General features: G+C 43.7%; 1 protein-coding gene and 1 non-coding gene across 2 annotated transcripts in view; one reads left to right on the forward strand and one right to left on the reverse strand.

Moving 5' to 3' along the window:
* The window catches only part of LOC126474667 (octopamine receptor beta-3R-like), a 62,841-nt gene extending 45,080 nt beyond the window's left edge, over window positions 1-17,761 (reverse strand). Inside the window, exon 1 of the mRNA XM_050102145.1 lies at window positions 16,927-17,761. Coding sequence (XP_049958102.1) covers window positions 16,927-17,743 — 817 coding nt within the window. The 5' untranslated portion in view covers window positions 17,744-17,761. The remainder of the gene's footprint in view (window positions 1-16,926) is intronic.
* On the forward strand, window positions 14,546-14,620 carry Trnat-ugu (transfer RNA threonine (anticodon UGU)). Its single transcript has one exon. It is a non-coding gene; the product is annotated as a tRNA-Thr (tRNA).
* Window positions 17,762-19,265: the final 1,504 nt, after the last annotated feature.

Below are 19,265 nucleotides of genomic sequence, written 5' to 3' on the forward strand. Positions count from 1 at the left end.
TAAAGCTGTATTTTTATGCAGCGTTTGCTGTATTTTATGGACTATAAGGTGCACTTTTCTCTTCGATAAATTGTCTTCAAAATTCAGTTGCTTCTTATATTCGAAATTAGTATAAAAATGTAGAGTATATCATTTAAAATTCCCGCCAGCCTTAAAAACGTCCATATATTCGATGTTGCGGGAAACCTATCCCTGTCTGGCAACATTGGATTCAACTGACAGCAGCAGTGCACCGATACGACGAACATGAGTTGTGGGGATTCACAAGTTAGCTGACTCTCTCTCCCACCCGAGCACCACAAACCCAGAATACTGTCTAGCCCTAGGCCCACGAGAAAGACTGTAGTGCGTACGTCACAATACGTGACACTGCAGGTCTTACGAGTGCGTATCAGACGAGTTTAATAATTCTTAACTGTGCGTTTAAATATAAGTAAGTCCTCGATAGCACATGACAAATTTAATACCTTTAGTGGGTCCTTTTCAATTAAATATTGACCCCCTGCGGGTTCAGGTGTTATAATAGGCCAGAGGTATTATTGCCTGTCGTACAAGTTGACTAAAAGAAGTATCCTATTTTTCGGCCTGATAAGCTCTAAACCCATTTTATGGTTTGACCTCCCACCTTGAAAACTCTACTACAGAAGTGCGGGACAGTTGGGAGAGGACGCGTTATATGGTGCACCATATATTCATTGTATGATTAGACCTTCTGCACCTCTTATTGTCGGCTCTGCACCTCGACCCGCAAGTCAGCTATTTGTGAGAGAACACCTTCCAGGGTACGTCATCTTCCATTGTCCACTGTCCTCTGGCGTCCCCAAGAAGATATTGGATTTCTCCGCACCTAGTGTCCCGCATGCTAGCCAGTGCGTTGTGGAGGGGCCTTGCCGTACCCACTTGGTGGTAGCCCCCGACAACACAGGGATTGCACTGCTGATGCCTGGGCTGAGTAGATGCACTTATTCCTGGGGAATCAGGACTCCTGGTAACGTCCATCGCGCCTTGTGGCCTTTGCTGTGACTAGGTGGCACCCAGTGTTGTTGTTCGTGTACATGACAAGGGTTGGATGGAGGATGCTGGTATGAAGTTGTGGATTAACAAATTGTAGGAGAGAAGGAAAGGTGCTTTATTGAAGAAGAGTCCTCTCTTGTGCTAAATACGTTTAGCAGTCATTTGAAAAATTTTGTGAAAGGGAAACTGAGATAGGGAAATACAAAGCTTTTTGTTGTTCCGAGAGAACTTACTTTACAATGCATTCTCTTGATGTCTCGATAAATAAACCGTTTAAAGTGAACAAGAGAGAGGTATGGAACAAAATTCACACCGAAGGGAACTTTGAAACTACCTAAAATCAAATAAGTGTCTCAAATGATAAACAGCCGTGGCCCAGAGTGAGAGAAGACATGATCGTTAAATCTTTCAAGAAGTGTGGCATAAGTAACGTTCCCGATGGCAGCCAAGACCATCTTATACAGGGTGTTAAAAATATTCATTATTTCAGTGAATGATAGTATGCATCAAAACAAGACAACCGTGTCTTATGACTATGGATCCTACAGAGCACCCGTCCTGACATATAACATATGAGGAGATGCTTTTGTGATGTCATCCATGGCAATGCGTAACTTTTTCTACTACAGACGAGTATCCGACAATTACCGTTAATTACAACCCCTGACATGAAATAATGCAAGGGAGGATGGCACCACGAACATGTTGGTGCAGATATTGGCACCGTTGATGCATTGGCGCCCCGTGTCACACCAGGGTCAACAGCGTGCGGGGAAACTGCCGTGCAGTATCGATGTAAACGTTAGTTAGCTCAGTGGTTTGCAGAGAGTTGTTCCGTTCACATTGTGTGACTGTACTGTAGTCTTGTTACGTCTGTTTACATCATCGTACATTTGTCCTAACTCCGGGTGCGTAGCGCGATGTTTGGTCTACTTACAGGTCACGTTTAAAGTACATGTTATTGTGATGTTTGTGGTGCGGTACAACGTGTTTTCTCTCTTGCAGATACTCAGACACAACCTAACGATGGGGGCCTTTTATTACACAAAGGAAATGTCAGACTTGCATCTGAGCAGCGTGGAGTAGAGCCGCGCGGTCTGGGGCACCCCCCCCCCCCCCACCCGTCGGAGGTTCGAGTCCCTCGGGTCCTTAGCGTAAGTTAGTTACATTAAGTCGTGTGTAAGCTTCGTGACTTGATGACCTCACCAGTTTGGTCCGTAAGACCTTACCACAAACTTCCAGTTAATCTCAGAGTCCGTAACTTGTCGACTGAAGGATTCCTAGCACGCAGGATACCATCCGTTAAGCTGTCCAGCCGATTGTTCCAGCGTCTTAGAGAAACAGGTTCAGTAACATCCAACGAGGTACACAATGGATTTCTTCATTCAGTTCACACGCCTGAAATAGAGGAGCGTGTTCTAAGTGTAGTGGGCGACAGACCTGGAACGAGTGCAGTTATGCCAATGGTTCTTGAGACAGTGTGGTGCAGATCCACAATTTGCCTCCGAGATTTTGTTTACTGATGAGGCAGGGTTTACATGAGATGGCATTGTAAATTTCCATAATCAGAATGTGTGGGCAGATGAAAATCCCCGTACAGTTCAAGGAAAAAGGCACGAGGATCGATTCTCAATTAATGTATGGGCAGCCGTTCTTGGCGATAGATTACTAGGGCCATATTTGCTACCACAGAGATTAACTGGGCCTTATTATCACCGCTCTCCAAAGAACGTACTGCCTATCTTGCTGGAAGACATGCCATTTCAAGGAGATACTGCAGATGTGGTTCGTACATGATGGCACACCAACACATTTTCTCTGCATTACGCATCGCCACCTGTTGAGGACATTTGGAAACCAGTGTATTGGCCAGGAGGTCCCATACCTTGGCCTGCCCGTTCCCCAAACCTAAATCCGCTAGAGTTCTGGTTATTGGGGCACATGGAACAATAGGTGTGTGTCATACCAATAAACGATGTGCAGAATCTACACAATCGTGTGTTCCTCGCATCTCAGCACATTCAGAACCAACCAGGGCGATTTCAGAGAGAACGTGAGTCCTCACACCGAAGGGCATTGAGATGAATCGATATCATGTTCAGCTCCTCTGACGTTAGTCAGAAAGTATACTTTGTAAGACTCATGGTTATGAGACAGTTTTTTCTTGTTTTAAAGCGTACAATCATCTCCTGAAATTTTGGATAGTTTTTTTTTAACACCCCGTATGTGAATAGGACAACGATGACGACGAAGAGGAAGAAGAAGAAGAAAGTTCATATGACGATTTTCAGGGATTCTAAAGATCAGTTCTGCTTGATAGACTAAGAATTGTTTTACTCTGTTTTTGCAACCTGATAATAAGTATGATAAAAATGCTATTTATTTAAAGGTGCTTAAAAATTGAGGTGCGTCTTTAAGTCCGTAGTATATAGCAGTCCGTAAAGTAGGATAAATAAGTTGTATATATTATCACGTAGAAGAAGGTGTAATTAGATGAATGACAAACACTAACTTCACTTAACGAAGATTTATTCAGCACTTGCACATACAAGAGCACGGAGCGAACTGCCTCCGGCCAGAACAAAAAAATGGTCCAAATGGCCCTGAGCACTATGGGACTTAACATCTGTGGTCATCAGTCCCCTACAACTTGGAACAACTTAGACCTAACTAACCTAAGGACATCACACACATCCATGCCCGAGGCAGGATTCGAACCTGCGACCGTAGCAGTCGCGCGGTTCCGGACTGAGCGCCTAGAACCGCTAGACCACCGCGGCTGGCCGGCCAGAACACATACAGTATATATACAGTTATAGAAAATTCCAGTACAACGCTTCTTGACATTTGTGGATACTTCTATAATGTACTCGAACCGAATACAGAAATTAAAATTGTACAGTCAATTTGAGTTTTGAACCCACGACCCTCCTTGAACAGTTTATTGTCATAACCACTTCACCACGGTGCTACTCATATTCTTCTGCGACAATATTTCAGTGTTGTATAATGCAGTTGAGCTAAATGGGGGATATTCATATTTATTCAGTTTGATAGTACTGTAGTGAATAAAATTCCGTAAATTTTAAGTCTAGTTACACAATGTGCGGATGATTATGCCATCTTCATCGGTCGTGCCCCATCTTGTACCTTGAAACGAAAGGAGGTCTTCTACCATGGAACAGATTATATTTGCAAATGAAATGATTTTATTTAATGTCTTAATAGTTTTCCCTGTCTTCAAAAAATGGTTCAAATGGCTCTGAGCACTATGGGACTTAACATCTATGGTCATCAGTCCCCTAGAACTTAGAACTACTTAAACCTAACTAACCTAAGGACATCACACAACACCCAGTCATCACGAGGCCGAGAAATCCCTGTCCTCAAAATGGAAATTTGTGTTAGTTGCGAATAGATTCCGTTTTAAAACGTTTAAACATTTTGCAGATTTTTAATAGTACTTTTTAAAATATGATTTCACGATTATTTGGTGGGTAGTAGAGTACTAACGTAAGACATAGACTGCTAAACATAGTATTGACAAGATTTTCTCCATCGAAACACTTATGAATTGGAACACAAAAGTGTCCAGGCAAATTCGCTCTGCTTCTCCAGCTGCGTGACGTATACAAAATGGTTGACTATTATCGATATATGTGCCGTTAGTGGGCCATACTTTGCACTTAGGAGTGCCTACGCAGCCGAAATAACGTCGTAATGAGCAAGAAGACATAAGAGGATGGTTTAATCCTGGCATTAACAATCTGTGCAGCAGACTCATATAATACTAGAAATCTATCATGGCTGTAGATCTCAGTGCAACAAAAATATTAGAAGTATTTCTCGTATGTACATCTTAATGCGAGTGGAGAACAAAGTTAATTCCATGTGTGGTCTCATGAACAATTTGTGTGTTATGTACAAAACACTCTGAAGTTATACCTAAGCGCTAGTGTTCGTGTATCTTCAGCGATAACCCCGGTGTTGAGCGCCTGTAAGCTCCACCTTAGTTTATCTTCGTCTTCGTACACAATATCATCTCTGATCGACCTCACCACATAATACGTTAGTGCCTGACACGCTCATATCTATGAAAACGGCGCCTTACGGTTTTCGGGGAAGGAGCGATATGAGCTTAGGAAATAGGCCGGATCGATGTCCCTGAGGCGAGGAAGCTAGACGCGCCACATCTCAGCGCCGTAGTATTTGATTACGGACCGGGAATTACATGAACGCCTACCTCCGTTTCATCCCAGACATCGGGTGGTATCAGGAACCTCATTTCCACATCCCGTTTATCTTAGCTTATCTAACCCTACTTTCCCCGCCTTTAAAGCGTAATTCCCCTTTTTATCGCGTTGTTTACGCCGGGCTGCAAAGTAACCACCTTACTCCAAAGTGTTTGTTTAAAGCACACGATTTTAATCTGAATTTAAGACAGTGCCGACAAGATATAATCTGCATAGTGCGGGTGTACTCCCGTTCATTCTGCTCACATCCGCTCAATGGTATTCTTGTAAACGCATTCTCTTTGAAAGTGAGAGCCATATCCAATTGACTATTTCATCAGATCAACACACTCAAAATATGTTGACTGCATTACAAAACAGTTGGCCAAAAATTATGTTAAGTAACACTGCAGAGCGAATTAACTGCGATGGATGGCTCGTATGGTTCAGGAGAACAAACACAAACCAAAAGTCTGGAGCATACCCGAGGACTACTACGTTTTAGTTAATGTATTATGACATGTATCCGTAATCATAATTGTTTGGATTTGAAGCTCTAACAGCAGCCATGTTTTCAGCCTAAATTATTTGAACAGGGGTCCACTATTGTGCAAACACTATTGTTTTTACTAGCCAAACACGTCTCACCAGCCGGCCGTTGTGGCTGTGCGGTTCTAGGCGCTACAGTCTGGAGGCGAGCGACCGCTCCGATCGCAGGTTCGAATCCTGCCTCGGGCATGGATGTGTGTGATGTCCTTAGGTTAGTTAGGTCCAATTAGTTGTAAGTTCTAGTTGACTGATGACTTCAGAAGTTAAGTCGCATAGTGCTCAGAGCCATTTGAACCGTTTTCTCTCACCACCACTGTCCCATCGTGAGTGAGTACTTTCATTCAGAACTGTAAAATGTACAGCTCGTAAATAATAATTATTGGAATGAAAATAAGGCCTATGAATCTTTTTCTCTGTTGTGATAATTACCTTACTGTCTAGAATGTGTGATTGCTTAGGATTTTCTTTATATAGCTCTGCAGCTTGTCATCTACAACGAAATAATGTTAGTTGCAAGTAAACAAGTTGCTTTCACGTCAGACGTAATTTAGTGACTTTATTTAACGCTAATTTACAGTTGTTTCTTGTTAGCTGTCCCCATCTGGAAGCTCACCTGTTGCAGAATCACTCACGCAATCGCGGTACATACTTATAATGAAAAGCAGCCAAAAGTAAAATTTTAGATAACTTTCTTGACTGGGGCACAGTGATCGGTATAAAATATTAAAAATCAATAAAAACTTTCTGTTATATTGCTAGAGAAGGCCGAAATGCACGCTATAAGCTCACGCAGGATGGCGTGAGGTCTGAAACAGGATACGTAATGAATGCTATAAAGAAAAGTAAGTAGCTGCTGGAATACTTAACTTTAATCCATCGTTTGTATACATCGTTCTGGATGAGATATGCTTCATACGATAACTATCAATTGCTAAGGCGCCTTGCTAGGTCGTGGCCATTGACTTAGCTGAAGGCTATTCTAACTATCTTCTCTGCAAATAAACGAGGCTTCGTCAGTGTTGCATCGCTAGCTAAGTCGTCCGTACAACTAGGGCGAGTGCTAGTAAGTTTCTCTAGACCTGCCGTGTGGTGGCGCTCGTTCTGCGATCACTGACAGTGGCGACACACGGGTCCGACATGTACTAATGGACCGCGGCCGATTTAAAGCTACCACCTAGCAAGTGTGGTGTCTGGCGGTGACACCACACTTTCTCCATTGTATTTCCAGATTTTTTAAAATTTTTTTTAATTTTTTTTATTATTTGGCCCTTAACTCGGACCAGCTTAAGGCTTGCACCACCATCATGGCTGCTGATGGCGGCAGACGGAGCTAGATCGTTAGAAGAACGGTTATTACATGTGTCAGATTAGAGTCACGTAGTCAATTACTGTAGAGGTACCCTATTTCTACGGGAGCCACAACGATTAATATTTGGGGTGACTCTTCAATTCTCCAAAAATAAATTTTTAGATTATCAGGGGCTTGTTTCCATTATAAATCGTCACGTTATTATATTGACTGAATGTGTATTGCATCAATTACATAAAATAATTTCAGAAATAAATGTTGCCGTCTGTTTACCAATGTCTTTGGCAACAAGTATTGCAGCATCATTATACGGATTTCCTACCGAAGTATTTTATTACATCATAACAAATAGAATTTACACAGTAATGTAACCCAGTGTTGAATAACAAGACATCGAAGAGGTAAATTATCAAATGTAATTGAATGCACTGTTGAGCTGAGACCTAAAACTAAACTGTAGCTTGAACTATTATAAGAGATGTTAACTATGATAAAAGATTATGTCTGAGTTTTTCACGATGTAGGCAATGTTCAGATAACTTACAGAAATGTATAGGTGCACATCCTGTCATTTTCAAGGAAAAATTTCAGTAAGTACGCGTGTTGCAAGGGAATTTAAAACCTCGGTTTGTAGAGCCATTTCGGAAAGACAACACACATAACGCACACCGTGAACACTAGCTCCAACACACAGCCAACGCCGGCCGATGTCAGAAGTTATCAATAGTGAAAATTAATAATCAACGGGTAAGGAAGCATTAACTCGGTCCCTCTGATTTTTGAGAAGGTAGAGAGCAAAAACCTCCGTCTCTATTTATAAGATCACTTGCTAATTAAATTTTAACTGTTTCCTTAATAACGCTCTCCCAATAGCCGGCATTGCTTAACCAGAATCTTCGTGTTGTTGCAGCATCGGTGTTTGTTACTTTCCGGAACTGCTCTGCAAACCAAGGTTTCAAATTCCCTTGCTCAACGCTTAGTTGCTGCAGTTTTGGCTTGAAAATGACATCGTGTGCGTCTGTCGTAATGTACGCGGTTGTTGACGAAGTCACCCAGCTGTTCAAAATGTTCAAATGTGTTTGAAATCTTATGGGACTTAACTGCTAAGGTCATCAGTCCCTAAGCTTACACACTACTTAACCTAAATTATCCTAAGGACAAACACACACACCCATGCCCGAGGGAGGACTCGAACCTCCGCCGGGACCAGCCTCACAGTCCATGACTGTAGCACCATAGACCGCTAGGCTAATCCCGCGCGGCACCCAGCTGTATTATAGTAAGTTATACGCCGGGAAGAATTCAAGTTTCCCATTGTTTACCTCTACGAAGACCAAATCTATCGTTGCTTGCGGAGGTTGGATAAACTGCGCAATAATAGAGAGAGACTGCAATAGAGTGAGACTGCAATGTGCGTTGTCGTTTTTTCTGATGTGTCCTGATCAAAATACTGTTCCAGCGTTTGCCAAAGCTGCGCATCATATTAGTTCTCCAGCGGCCAATCGCACCAAGCAACGCATTGGTCTATTTCTTGTTCCTGAAAGGCTCAATTATACTTGTCGACATTTAGATTTTGTTTCCAGATAATTGTTTCGGCTTCAATTACAGATTGCTTCAAACCTTGTCGACATTGTCTTCTGGTTAGATGGACCGTGGTGCACGGTCTCAGTGTGACTGGAAATTTCACTCTGAAACTTCTCCTTGTGTAGGAGGGTAATCCTCGTATCATATTTCGACGATCAGTGATACATCTCGCTGGGAAATCTTTTGACAATGCAGCTTTATCCATGCTAGGGAAAGGTTTATACTTTGAACAGACGCCCAAGCTTTCACCAGTAGTTGATTTTATTAGTTCTGTTGAATATGCTGTTTTTAAAAATATCGCCTGAAGCTGCGGAAGAGGATATGCGGGACGCTTGTAATATCATAGTGGCAGAGAGGGCTGCTTTACGTTCACTAACGGCTGATCTGGATATTGTTATTTTGCCCGTGGACAAGTAGAATTACGTTCAGAATGTTCAGTGTTCACTATCTGATTCAGCTTATCACAAGGTCGATGCTGACCCGACAGAAACTGTTGAGAGAAATTCGTTTATTATGAAAGACTAAAAGCGTCCTGAAGAAAAACTGCTTGTCGTACGAGACTATGAAGAATCTTAATTCTTATTGTTCTCTTCCCGCTAGTTTATATAGCCTTCCGAAGCTCCCCAAGGACGGGGTTCCTCTCCTTGCGATTGTCAGTAACATTGATGCTCCAATATATCGTGTAGCAAAATACCTTGCTACACTGTTTAGCCTATTAGTAGGTCTGTGTGTGCATCACATTAAGATCTCCGCGCATTTCTCACAAGGCGTTAGAATTAGAGGCAATGCGTTTGACCGACTCTGACATTCTATCAATTTTTGATGTGGTCCCTCTATTCACTTTCGTTTCTGTGTCTGATTTGTCGCATTTAACTGAGGTTAGATTTGGTGTCGAATTAACGAGCCTGTTCGTGTTGACATCCACTTACTTTTTATTGTATGACTATGAGCAGACAGATGGAGTTTCCCTTTGTCGCCTATTGCTGACTAATAGTTTACGGAAGACTTGGAGTGACATGCCTTAGATTCGGGGGCCATGAGACATGCGAGTTTTTTTTTGGATAAGTAGACGATACTTTTGTTATTTAGCCTCTTGGCAGTAAGAATTTGAATGACTTTTTAGCACATCTCATTCAATCTACCCCAATATTAGTTTCACGATGCTTGAGGAATAGGATGGTTGCTTCTTGTCACACACAACTAGCTCCTTACTCTCATAAAGTGTTGAGTAATGTTGACAAGGGATTGCAAACTGATTCGGTATTTCTGGACTTCCGGAAGGTCTTTGACACTGTACCACACAAGTGGCTTGAAGAGTAATTGCGTGCTTATGGAATATCGTTTCAGTTACGAGACGAGACTGGATTCGTGATTTCCTATCATAGTGGTCACAGTAACTGACGGAGAGTCATCGAGCAACACAGAAGTGATTTCTGGCGTTCCCCAAGGAAGTATTATAGACCCTTTGCTGTTCCTTAATTATATAAACGATTTGGGAGACAATCTAAGCAGCCGTCTTGGGTTGTTTGCAGATGACGCTGTCGTTTATCGAATGCTTAAGTCATCAGAAGATCAAAACAAATTGCAAAACGATTTAGAAAAGATATCTGTATTGGAAATTGATCCAAAATAACGAAAAGTGTGAGGTCATCCACATGAGTGCTAGAAGGAATCCCTTATAATTTGGTTATACGATAATTCAGTCAAACCTAAAGGCGTACATTCAACTAAATACCTGGGAATTAAGATTACGAACAACTTAAATTGGAGGGAACACATAGAAAAGATTGTGGGAAGGGCGAAACAAAGATTGCTTTTTACTGGCAGGACACTTAGAAAATGTAACAGATCAACTAAGGGGACTGCCTACACTATGCTTGTCCGTCCTCTTTTAGAATACACAGTGTGGGACCCTTAACAGATAGGATTGACGGAATACATAGAAAAAGTTCAGAGAAAGGCAGCACTTTTAGTACTATCGCGAAATAGGGGAAGGAATGTCACTGACATGATACAGGATATGGGGTGGACATCATTATCACGAAATTACAGTCATCAACTTTCTTCTCCGAATGCGAAAATATTTTGTTGACGCGGACCTACATAGTGAGGAACGATCACCACGATAAAATAAGGGATATCAGAGCTCGTACGGAAACATATAGGTTTTCATTCTTTCCGTGCGCCACACAAGAATGGAATAATGGAGAATTGTGAAGGTGGTTCGATGAACCCTCTACCAGCCACTTAAATGTGATTTACAGAGAATCCACGTAGATGTAGATATAGGTGACGTATGTTTGTTAAAAATGAATACTAATCGCCATCGTACGTATTGACACCAGGGAAGATAACTGTGAAGCGACATTTTTAGTCTTTTCAGATCAAACGTCTGTAGACAGTCGCGCGAATTTGCTGTGTTTGACGTGGTTCATAAACAAAGTAGCACTGACTAAATGTTATTTTAGCACGAGTTAAGGCCCGAAGTGAATTAATAAGGATGGTGCACGATCGTAGGCACCACATTCGTACTACGTTCGATTGGTTTAACGGAAGTTACATGCACTCATACGTATTTTAAAGAGTTTGCTGTGGACATAGCAGGAGAAAACTAAATCCAAACACTGACAAAGATGCGTGAACGTTAAGCGTACATTACAGAACAATAATGTGACACCGTTGTCCACCATTGAAGATTAAATTATTGTACTTCAGTTACCGTGGGAAGCAAAAAATCGATACGCTGGGAGGCTGTGACATTCCATTCCATGATCGTGTTACTCTCCAAAATCCGAAACAAGAATATATTCTCGACGTCATGAAGAAAAAGAAGACCCTCTTAAGAATTGTGACGGTTTGTCGATTGGCTGTTTAAGGCGTTGTGAACCCGGTGGACGTTTGATGAAAAGTACTTACCTGACAATAGTGGTTTTCGGTGAAGTTTTGTGATTACCTGCTTCGGGTCTTCATGGTTGCGGCTCATAGGGAGGTGAAACGCCATGTAGATCGCGGCGAAAAGAATTTAACCGGTTGTTATGTGGCCGAAAGTGTTGTTCCTATCTTTGAGGATGGTCGGAAATAGAGGCACCAGGAGCCAGTCGATGCATACTGGTGTAGGAGCTGGATACATGATGAGCAGTAATTTCCCAGATCTGATTTCGGTGAGAGTATACTAAGGGTATCCTGTACTAAACAATGGTAGAGTGTCAGCAATATCAAGACTTTATATGAATAATCACTACCAGCAGCTATTGAGCTTCACTAAATCTATTTAGCCCATTAAAAGATTTAAACAGTAATTTCTCGTTTAAGGAAATAATTAATTCAGCAGAAACTTCAAGAGCTATCCCGGTTTAAAAATACACAGGTAATTTCGTAGAACATTAATATCTTGGTCGGAAGAAGCTGTGCAGTGCTAAGAGGTGAGAATAAATAGCGTCAAAAGTGTTATCGAATGAAATGGAGATATTAGCGCTAATCTAACTTAGTTATCCGTCAGACGCGTACTCCGTCAGTCGCGGTACACCGCTAATGAACTTCGGACATTAATTCGGAGGGATTTTAGAACGGAGACACTAGCACATGCAGCAGAATACGCTATGATTAATACTTTGTACTAATAATACGGCTTTTCAAAAATGAACATACACCATAAAACAACTGACTGGAGACAATTTACGTTCTTGATTATCTTAATTACGGCAAAAGCAGTTATTGCTGCACAATGAACACAATAAAAGATTCATATTGTGTGTCTGTTTACAGTGAACTACTACAAACAAATTTATTTTCTGAAATGACAAAACTTGCGCAAATATACTCTAATTCCTATATATTATCCACTATCTGCCGATTTCGGCTATCATCCATATCAAATAGTAGTTGTAAGGAACTGTCAGTACTTATGCAGGTTCCAAAGTTAAACGTTGAAAACGTTACGTACAAAGATGATAACATTGTGTGTAACTGGTGCCCGTTCCTTGCAGCTATCACTTGATCATGGCATCAAAGCCGAAACCGGCCAATAGTGAATAATAAACAGAAGTGGCCCAACGCATTATTAACCTTCACAATCTGTGGAGCTCTTTTTCTTGAATAAATCATCTAGTCTTTTTGAAATAGTAGCCATTTGCTTGTCTCTACATGTACATCACATCTACAGATTTGAATCCCATTCAGACAATTTCTTCGTGGTGAACCTCTTCTTTTTCGTTAGCGACTCGCTAGTCACTTTTATGTCTAGATTTTCAAGTACGTATTGACCTCCGGAAGGTAACATTGTCTCTATTGCTCGGAATTAATCGCAAATTATTATAAGAAATATGTCAAATATGAACAGAGTGTAGGTGATCTTGTCTGATGTATGCTGGAACCAATAAGAGATTGACCTGCGCTTTTATCGGAAATATGAAAGGAAGCTCAATGGAAAAAGCTTTTGTTATAGGAGAAGGGGCTGCAAACAACATGCCACCTAGTATATCATAACTTAATTACAAACTGAAAATAAATGACACATTCCAAATTGATACTGAGATGTGCTAACCATCCCACGGAACTTAATTCAGAAAGACTGCTTATAAAGGTTAAAGCTTGAGAGTAAATGCATGGTGTTTCAAAGTGTTTGTGTCAAGCGTCTAGGGATGTTTATATCACGACATGGGGAACAACTTGTAATAGAGACAAAATGGTCGCTGATGCTTCCCATCCCTGCTTTCATGTGTGGTTCTGTCCCTGAGAGGCGGCAGGGAGTAGACACTCTGCGACGTGCGTGTGAAGTGTCCTATAATCCAGTCATCTGCTCCTCGTGATCAGGGGAAGATCATTCAAAATTAAGTTTCTGATCTGAATTTGAAACATATGTTTCTGTTGAGACACACGCGTTATTAATGCGTTATTAATGTTTTCTTGTTCAAAGTCATCCTATCGATTTACTAGGGAAGGTAGTTTGAAGATTAAGCACACCTGGTTAGTAGACGTAGTTCAGTTAAATCTCGTTGCCACAGTGTCGGGCAGTCTGATAAAAAGCTCCCTAGCGTTGCTAGGAAGCGACAGCGAACATTTTGTCTCTAACAGATGTCGTTCGTCGTGTCGTGATCTACCATCCTAGATGTCTGATACAAAGACTTTGAAACACTTTGTATGTGGAAGAAGAGCTGTGCACGCTCACGCATTTTCTGAAGGTGGCGTTAGAAGTGGCAGTATTTCCTACGTGTGCAGTAATTCGAGGGGCCTTCGACAAGTAATGCAACACATGTTTTTTTCTGAAAGCGTGTTGGTTTTATTAAGGATTCCAATAGATCTTATTATTATTCAACACTTTTTTGGCTACAAAACTTTTTTTTAAATTTCATTATGGGACTTATCTTCTAAGGTCAGCAGTCCCCTAGAACTTAGAACTACTTAAACCTAACTAACCTAAGGACATCACACACATCCATGCCCGGGGCAGGATTCGAACCTGCGACCGTAGCGGTCGGCGGTTCCAGACTGTAGCGCCTAGAACCATTCGGCCACCCCGGCCATCACAAAACTTTATTTTTGGAACATAATTTCCAATCAGTAGGATGACCTTACGCCACCTTAATGGGAGGGTCCGTATGTCTGCATGGTCCGAAAGAACAGACGCCATATCCATATAAGTATATAGTTCTGGCAACACCGGCCATGACCTTCTTCTTCTGTGCGGAAGCACATATATTCCCCTAACTCTTACGGGACTTGGTAAGAATGTCTTCCACGAGTAATGAGTGTGTTGGGGTGGGACACTACGAATGTAGTGTGTGGACATACAAGGTGAGAATGTGGGTCTCGCGGGAGGCGTGTGCGACATAGTCCCTGCAGTCGTACTATGCTCTGTGCCCTCGGTGGCTCAGATGGATAGAGCGTCTGCCCTGTAAGCAGGAGATCCCGGGTTCGAGTCCCGGTCGGGGCACACGTTTTCACTTGTTCCCATTGATATATATCAACGCCCGTTAGCAGCTGAAGGTATTAATACAATTCTAATTTAATTCTAGACGGCTGCAGGTCATCAATCCATATAAGTATAGAGGAGGAAGAAGTTAAAGATTTGGAAGAGTGAGGAGATTGGGAAAGATTAATCGCCAACACACTTTTAACATACTAGAGCCTCTGAACGTGCCAGAAATCGCCGATGGTAAACCAGAATAATTCAGCCATGTCACAAATCATCCCAGAACATACAGAACCAGATATGTGAGTGTAATTTACATTCAAAAAGAGACTCTGAGTTTTGTTATGCCACCGAGACGGATAGAATGAATTATTGTGTTTTTTTTTATTTTGTAGTAAACAGTGTTGTGTCGTTAGATGCAATCATAAATACTACTGTATCTACGGGCCGAGCGACAAATGCTGTTTGACTCTTGCAAGTACGAATAACAAGGGTGAGCTGTATAACGGTGAGTATGTTAGTCAGCTGTCCAAGTTTAATATTGAGTGGTGTTTTGTGTGATCAGCGGTCGGTTGCATCTTGTCTCGTTTTATGTTGGAGCGGTGAAAATGGCTTTCCTTTTTTTAAATTGTTTTTACAGTGTGACTCTTCGGAGTCACTTTACATGATTTATGGAATTTAGCATCGCCGTATTTGCCCCTGACCATCGATCAACGAGACAACGAAACGTCGGCACCGAGGATATCGCAGCAGTCGCCCCAGGTAGGGAGCAGCTGAAAACACATCTGTGCAATCACACCGTTAGATGTTAACTGGCATTAGTCAACACAAAATTCCAGAGTATAAACATTTCAAGTGTGCCACTCGGGTTCATGTCAGTTTTCTACATAACTCCTTTATAATTCTCTAGCAGTACCTCAGCATATGTGCTGTAAATGTACAGTTCAATACAAGGGCTTATAGTTTTTTGTGTAACAAAGTATGTTGACACTGTGATTTACATGGAAGACACAAGGTTTAATACATTACTACCCAGCAGATATTGCAAAACTGAACTGTAAAGAACGATTTTTCACTAAATTATTGGAGGTAGACTGATTTGTTTCTTTATTAATACTTTGAAATACTGCCTACCCACATTCCCATGGACATTTATTATCACAGCAATACTTACTCTTAAATATTAGTATACAGTTTATTTGCTTTTGTGTATAATTTATATGTACTCATTCTGTGTGTGGTATTTGTGTTTTGCATCCGCAACCTTGGTAAAACCAGCTGACGAAATGTAGTCAAGAGACAGATGTTTGTTTGCTTATAGGCCACTCTAGAAGGGGACTGGAAACGACCTGCAGCAGCAGCAAGAAACTATTTAAGAAAAGTAGAAGCAGTTACGACCGTTGTACACTACAATTATGATCCTTTCAACAGATTTCATTTTACAGTCCCCTTCTCTTTCTTTATGCACCATATTTATCACTTGGTTTCCTACCACATCCTAGCTTCGAGCTAATCAGCTAAAACAGAGAGAAGTTTATGAAAATTTTAACATCATTGAATTTACACGGGCCTCTATCGTTGGAAGAGCGCATCTTAAAATGTATGGAAAATACAGTATTTAACAACAATATCAAGTAAAATTAGTCACTAAAAATCTGTTTACAGTGTGGTAACTATCAATAATTGCCCTTGAGGCAACCTGTGAGGCACAAAAAGCACTTCTTGGTACCACACTCAAACAAGTTGTGGGAGTTGGATGTACGATCTCCATGGCAAGTTCATTGGACAGGTTATGATCCAAAGCACAACTGAGGAAGTAACTTATCAGTGGGACGGTAAGAGTCACATCGATATACAGGGTGGTCAGAAGATGTGTGAGATGCTTGTAGGGACGTTACAGGGTAGGTTGTACTGAGACATAAATGTTAAGAAAGAAATTCGATACGTTGCTCCGTTTCCGAGTTATTTAGCATTGAAGTTAGCCAATCGGGGCGTCGCGCGCTCGCATTCAAGCGGCCTGCCAGGGGCGGTGTTGCCCAACGAGTGCTTTGTCTCGTTAGCTGAAACTTGAATTTACGCGCGCGACGATCTGATTGGCTAAATTCAATGCTAAATAACTCTGAAACGGCGCAAGGTATAGAATTTTTTTTGTAACATTCATATCTCAGTACAACCTGCCCAGCAACATCCCTACAAGCGTTTCAGACATTTTCTGACCACAGTGTATATGCGGACGACGTGTACGACTGGACTAATACGTTTTATTACATTTGTACTAACATTAGCATGATCTGAACTGGTGGATACAGTGAGAGGCTGGTACTCACCGTTAAGGTTGATCTCGGCAGGTGCGAGCGCTTTCTGCGAGCCAGCAGAGGACTGCCTGCTACTGGGCGGCTGGACGTCTCCGTCGCTGGGGTGCAGTAGGTGCTGCTGCTGCTGTTGCTGCTGAGCTGGGTCCGTCGTGGCTGCAGCGGCGGCGGCGATGGCGGCGGCGCGGCTGCGGTGGCTGGTGCGGTGCGCGTGGATGCTGTTCAGCAGGATGTTGCTAGAGGTGCGCGACAACGCCTTGCGCTGCCGCACCGCTTCCTTGTAGATGCGGTAGTACATGGTCACCATCACCACCGCGGGCACCCAGAACGACACGCTGGAGGAGATTATGGCGTAGGCGCGGTTCACCACGAAGATGCACACTTCCGGGTTGGACCGGCGGAAGTCCTGGTGCTCCGGGGTGGTGTACCAGCCGAGGAAGATGGGCGTGAAGGAGATGAGCGCCGGCAGCAGCCACACGTTGGCCAGCATCAGGCCGACGGTGCGCTGCGTCATCGTGACCGGGTACTCGAGCGGGCGCACGATGGCGTAGTAGCGATCCACGCTGATGCAGCACAGGTGGAGGATCGACGCCGTCGAGAAGTAGACGTCGAGCGAGTTCCACACGTCGCACATGAAGTAGCCGAAGAGCCAGGTGCCGCCCGTGAGCTCAACGCTGGCGTTGAAAGTCATGGCGCACAGTGCGACCAGTAGGTCGGCCAGCGCCAGCGAGACGACGTAGTAGTTGGTGATGATGCGCAGCTTGCGGTGGCGTATCACGCTGATGATGACAAGCGCGTTGCCGAGCACCGCGGCCACTATGATGCTGCCCATGATGAGCGCTTTGACGGCGATCAGCGCGGGGGCCACCTCGGGGCTCCAGGGCGAAGCCACTGCCGAGGAGGCGGCGGCGGCGGAGTCGTTGTGCGGAGCTGCTGCCGGGACGGAGGCGGCGGCTGCGGCGGCGGCGGCGGCCCACGCGGCCGTGGGTCTGCCGGGCGGCAGCGGTGGCGGGGGCGGCGGAGGCGGCCGCACCGGGGGCGGCGCGGCGAAGACGGGAGGCTCGCTGGGGGCGGCCATTCCGCTCAGCATCGCGCCGGCACCGCTGGTGCTGTCTGGAAGCGCGACTGCGGACAGCTAGCCGCCCCCCGCCTCCCGGGGACCGCGCCTTCGGCTTGGGGCCCGGCTGGCGGCTGCAGGCTGTGTGCAGCTGCGTCTATGGCTACGGCAGGCCGCCTCTCGCTTCCGAATGCTTCCCTAGCTCAGCTAATGCAGCTTGCAACTGGGCTAATCCGACCTAACGTTCAGCTCTGCAGATATAGTACCGTGCCGATATCGTGCTTTCCCTATTCGTTAGCTACTGATTCCCTTCACTATCACCTAGGACATTCGATTCATTGTTCCAGACTGGCTGCTTAGTGATCGTACGCTATCGATTAATACAGTTTTATCCATTTTTTGTACGCCATAATAGCTCTGGAAAAGTCTTTTTTTGCTTCAATCCCTAAATACTGCTACGGGACATTTTAGCCATTTTAGCACCCGTCTGAAACACTCGCTTCCACTTTAAGAAAACGATTTAACATTTACTGCAGCCTAATTTTGCTTCTTTGCCAGTATGACACATCATTTTCCCCATGAGATTCTATGCTTCATTACCATTTTCAGTATGATGCCATTCTTTGTCACGAGCCAACACGTAAAATTCTCGTGTATTCGTCTCGTTTACATTACGTCTTGTCCAAGACGCCACAGAGCTCCTCTAGTGTGCTTCCCATTGGCGACGTTTCGACGGCCGACGTGCCGGTCTCTCCGCTGCTCACCATTTTGTCGCCCTGCCACCTCGCATTCAGCGGGCTGTCCCGCAGCAGCTGTAGGGGGCAGGTATGAGGGCGGCGGTCGCAGCTTTGGAGGCGGGGCCCGCGCACCGAGGCGTGCTGTCTCTGCCCCGTAATTTCATTTTCGCCGCCCGGCGCCGCGCGTAGCGTTCACTTCCGTTAATTTTCCGACGAATTACGAGCCGCTCTTGCGTCCGCCTAATTTGCTCTCTTGTCTGGCAGCTTCGTTACTCATTCACCGCGATGCCCCACTCGCCGTCGGTTTTGCAGGGCACCTTCTGTCGCCTATCCAGAAGATCGAGTCCGCTACGGTGGATCTGAAACAGAGAGGAATCGCGGTCAGATCGTCTGAGTGAGTGCTCGTTTTAACTATTATGGCCTCCGTAAATTTTACTACGTTTATGCTAATGAATCTAGTTTTGCTGGTTATACACTGTAAGACCCTCAAGAAAAGAAAACAACCCACCACAAAGGAATCATCTGAGTGGGACAGATATTGGAGTTATCATGTACATGAA

Source organism: Schistocerca serialis, chromosome 4, assembly GCF_023864345.2.
Source record: "Schistocerca serialis cubense isolate TAMUIC-IGC-003099 chromosome 4, iqSchSeri2.2, whole genome shotgun sequence".
Taxonomy (NCBI): domain Eukaryota; kingdom Metazoa; phylum Arthropoda; class Insecta; order Orthoptera; family Acrididae; genus Schistocerca; species Schistocerca serialis.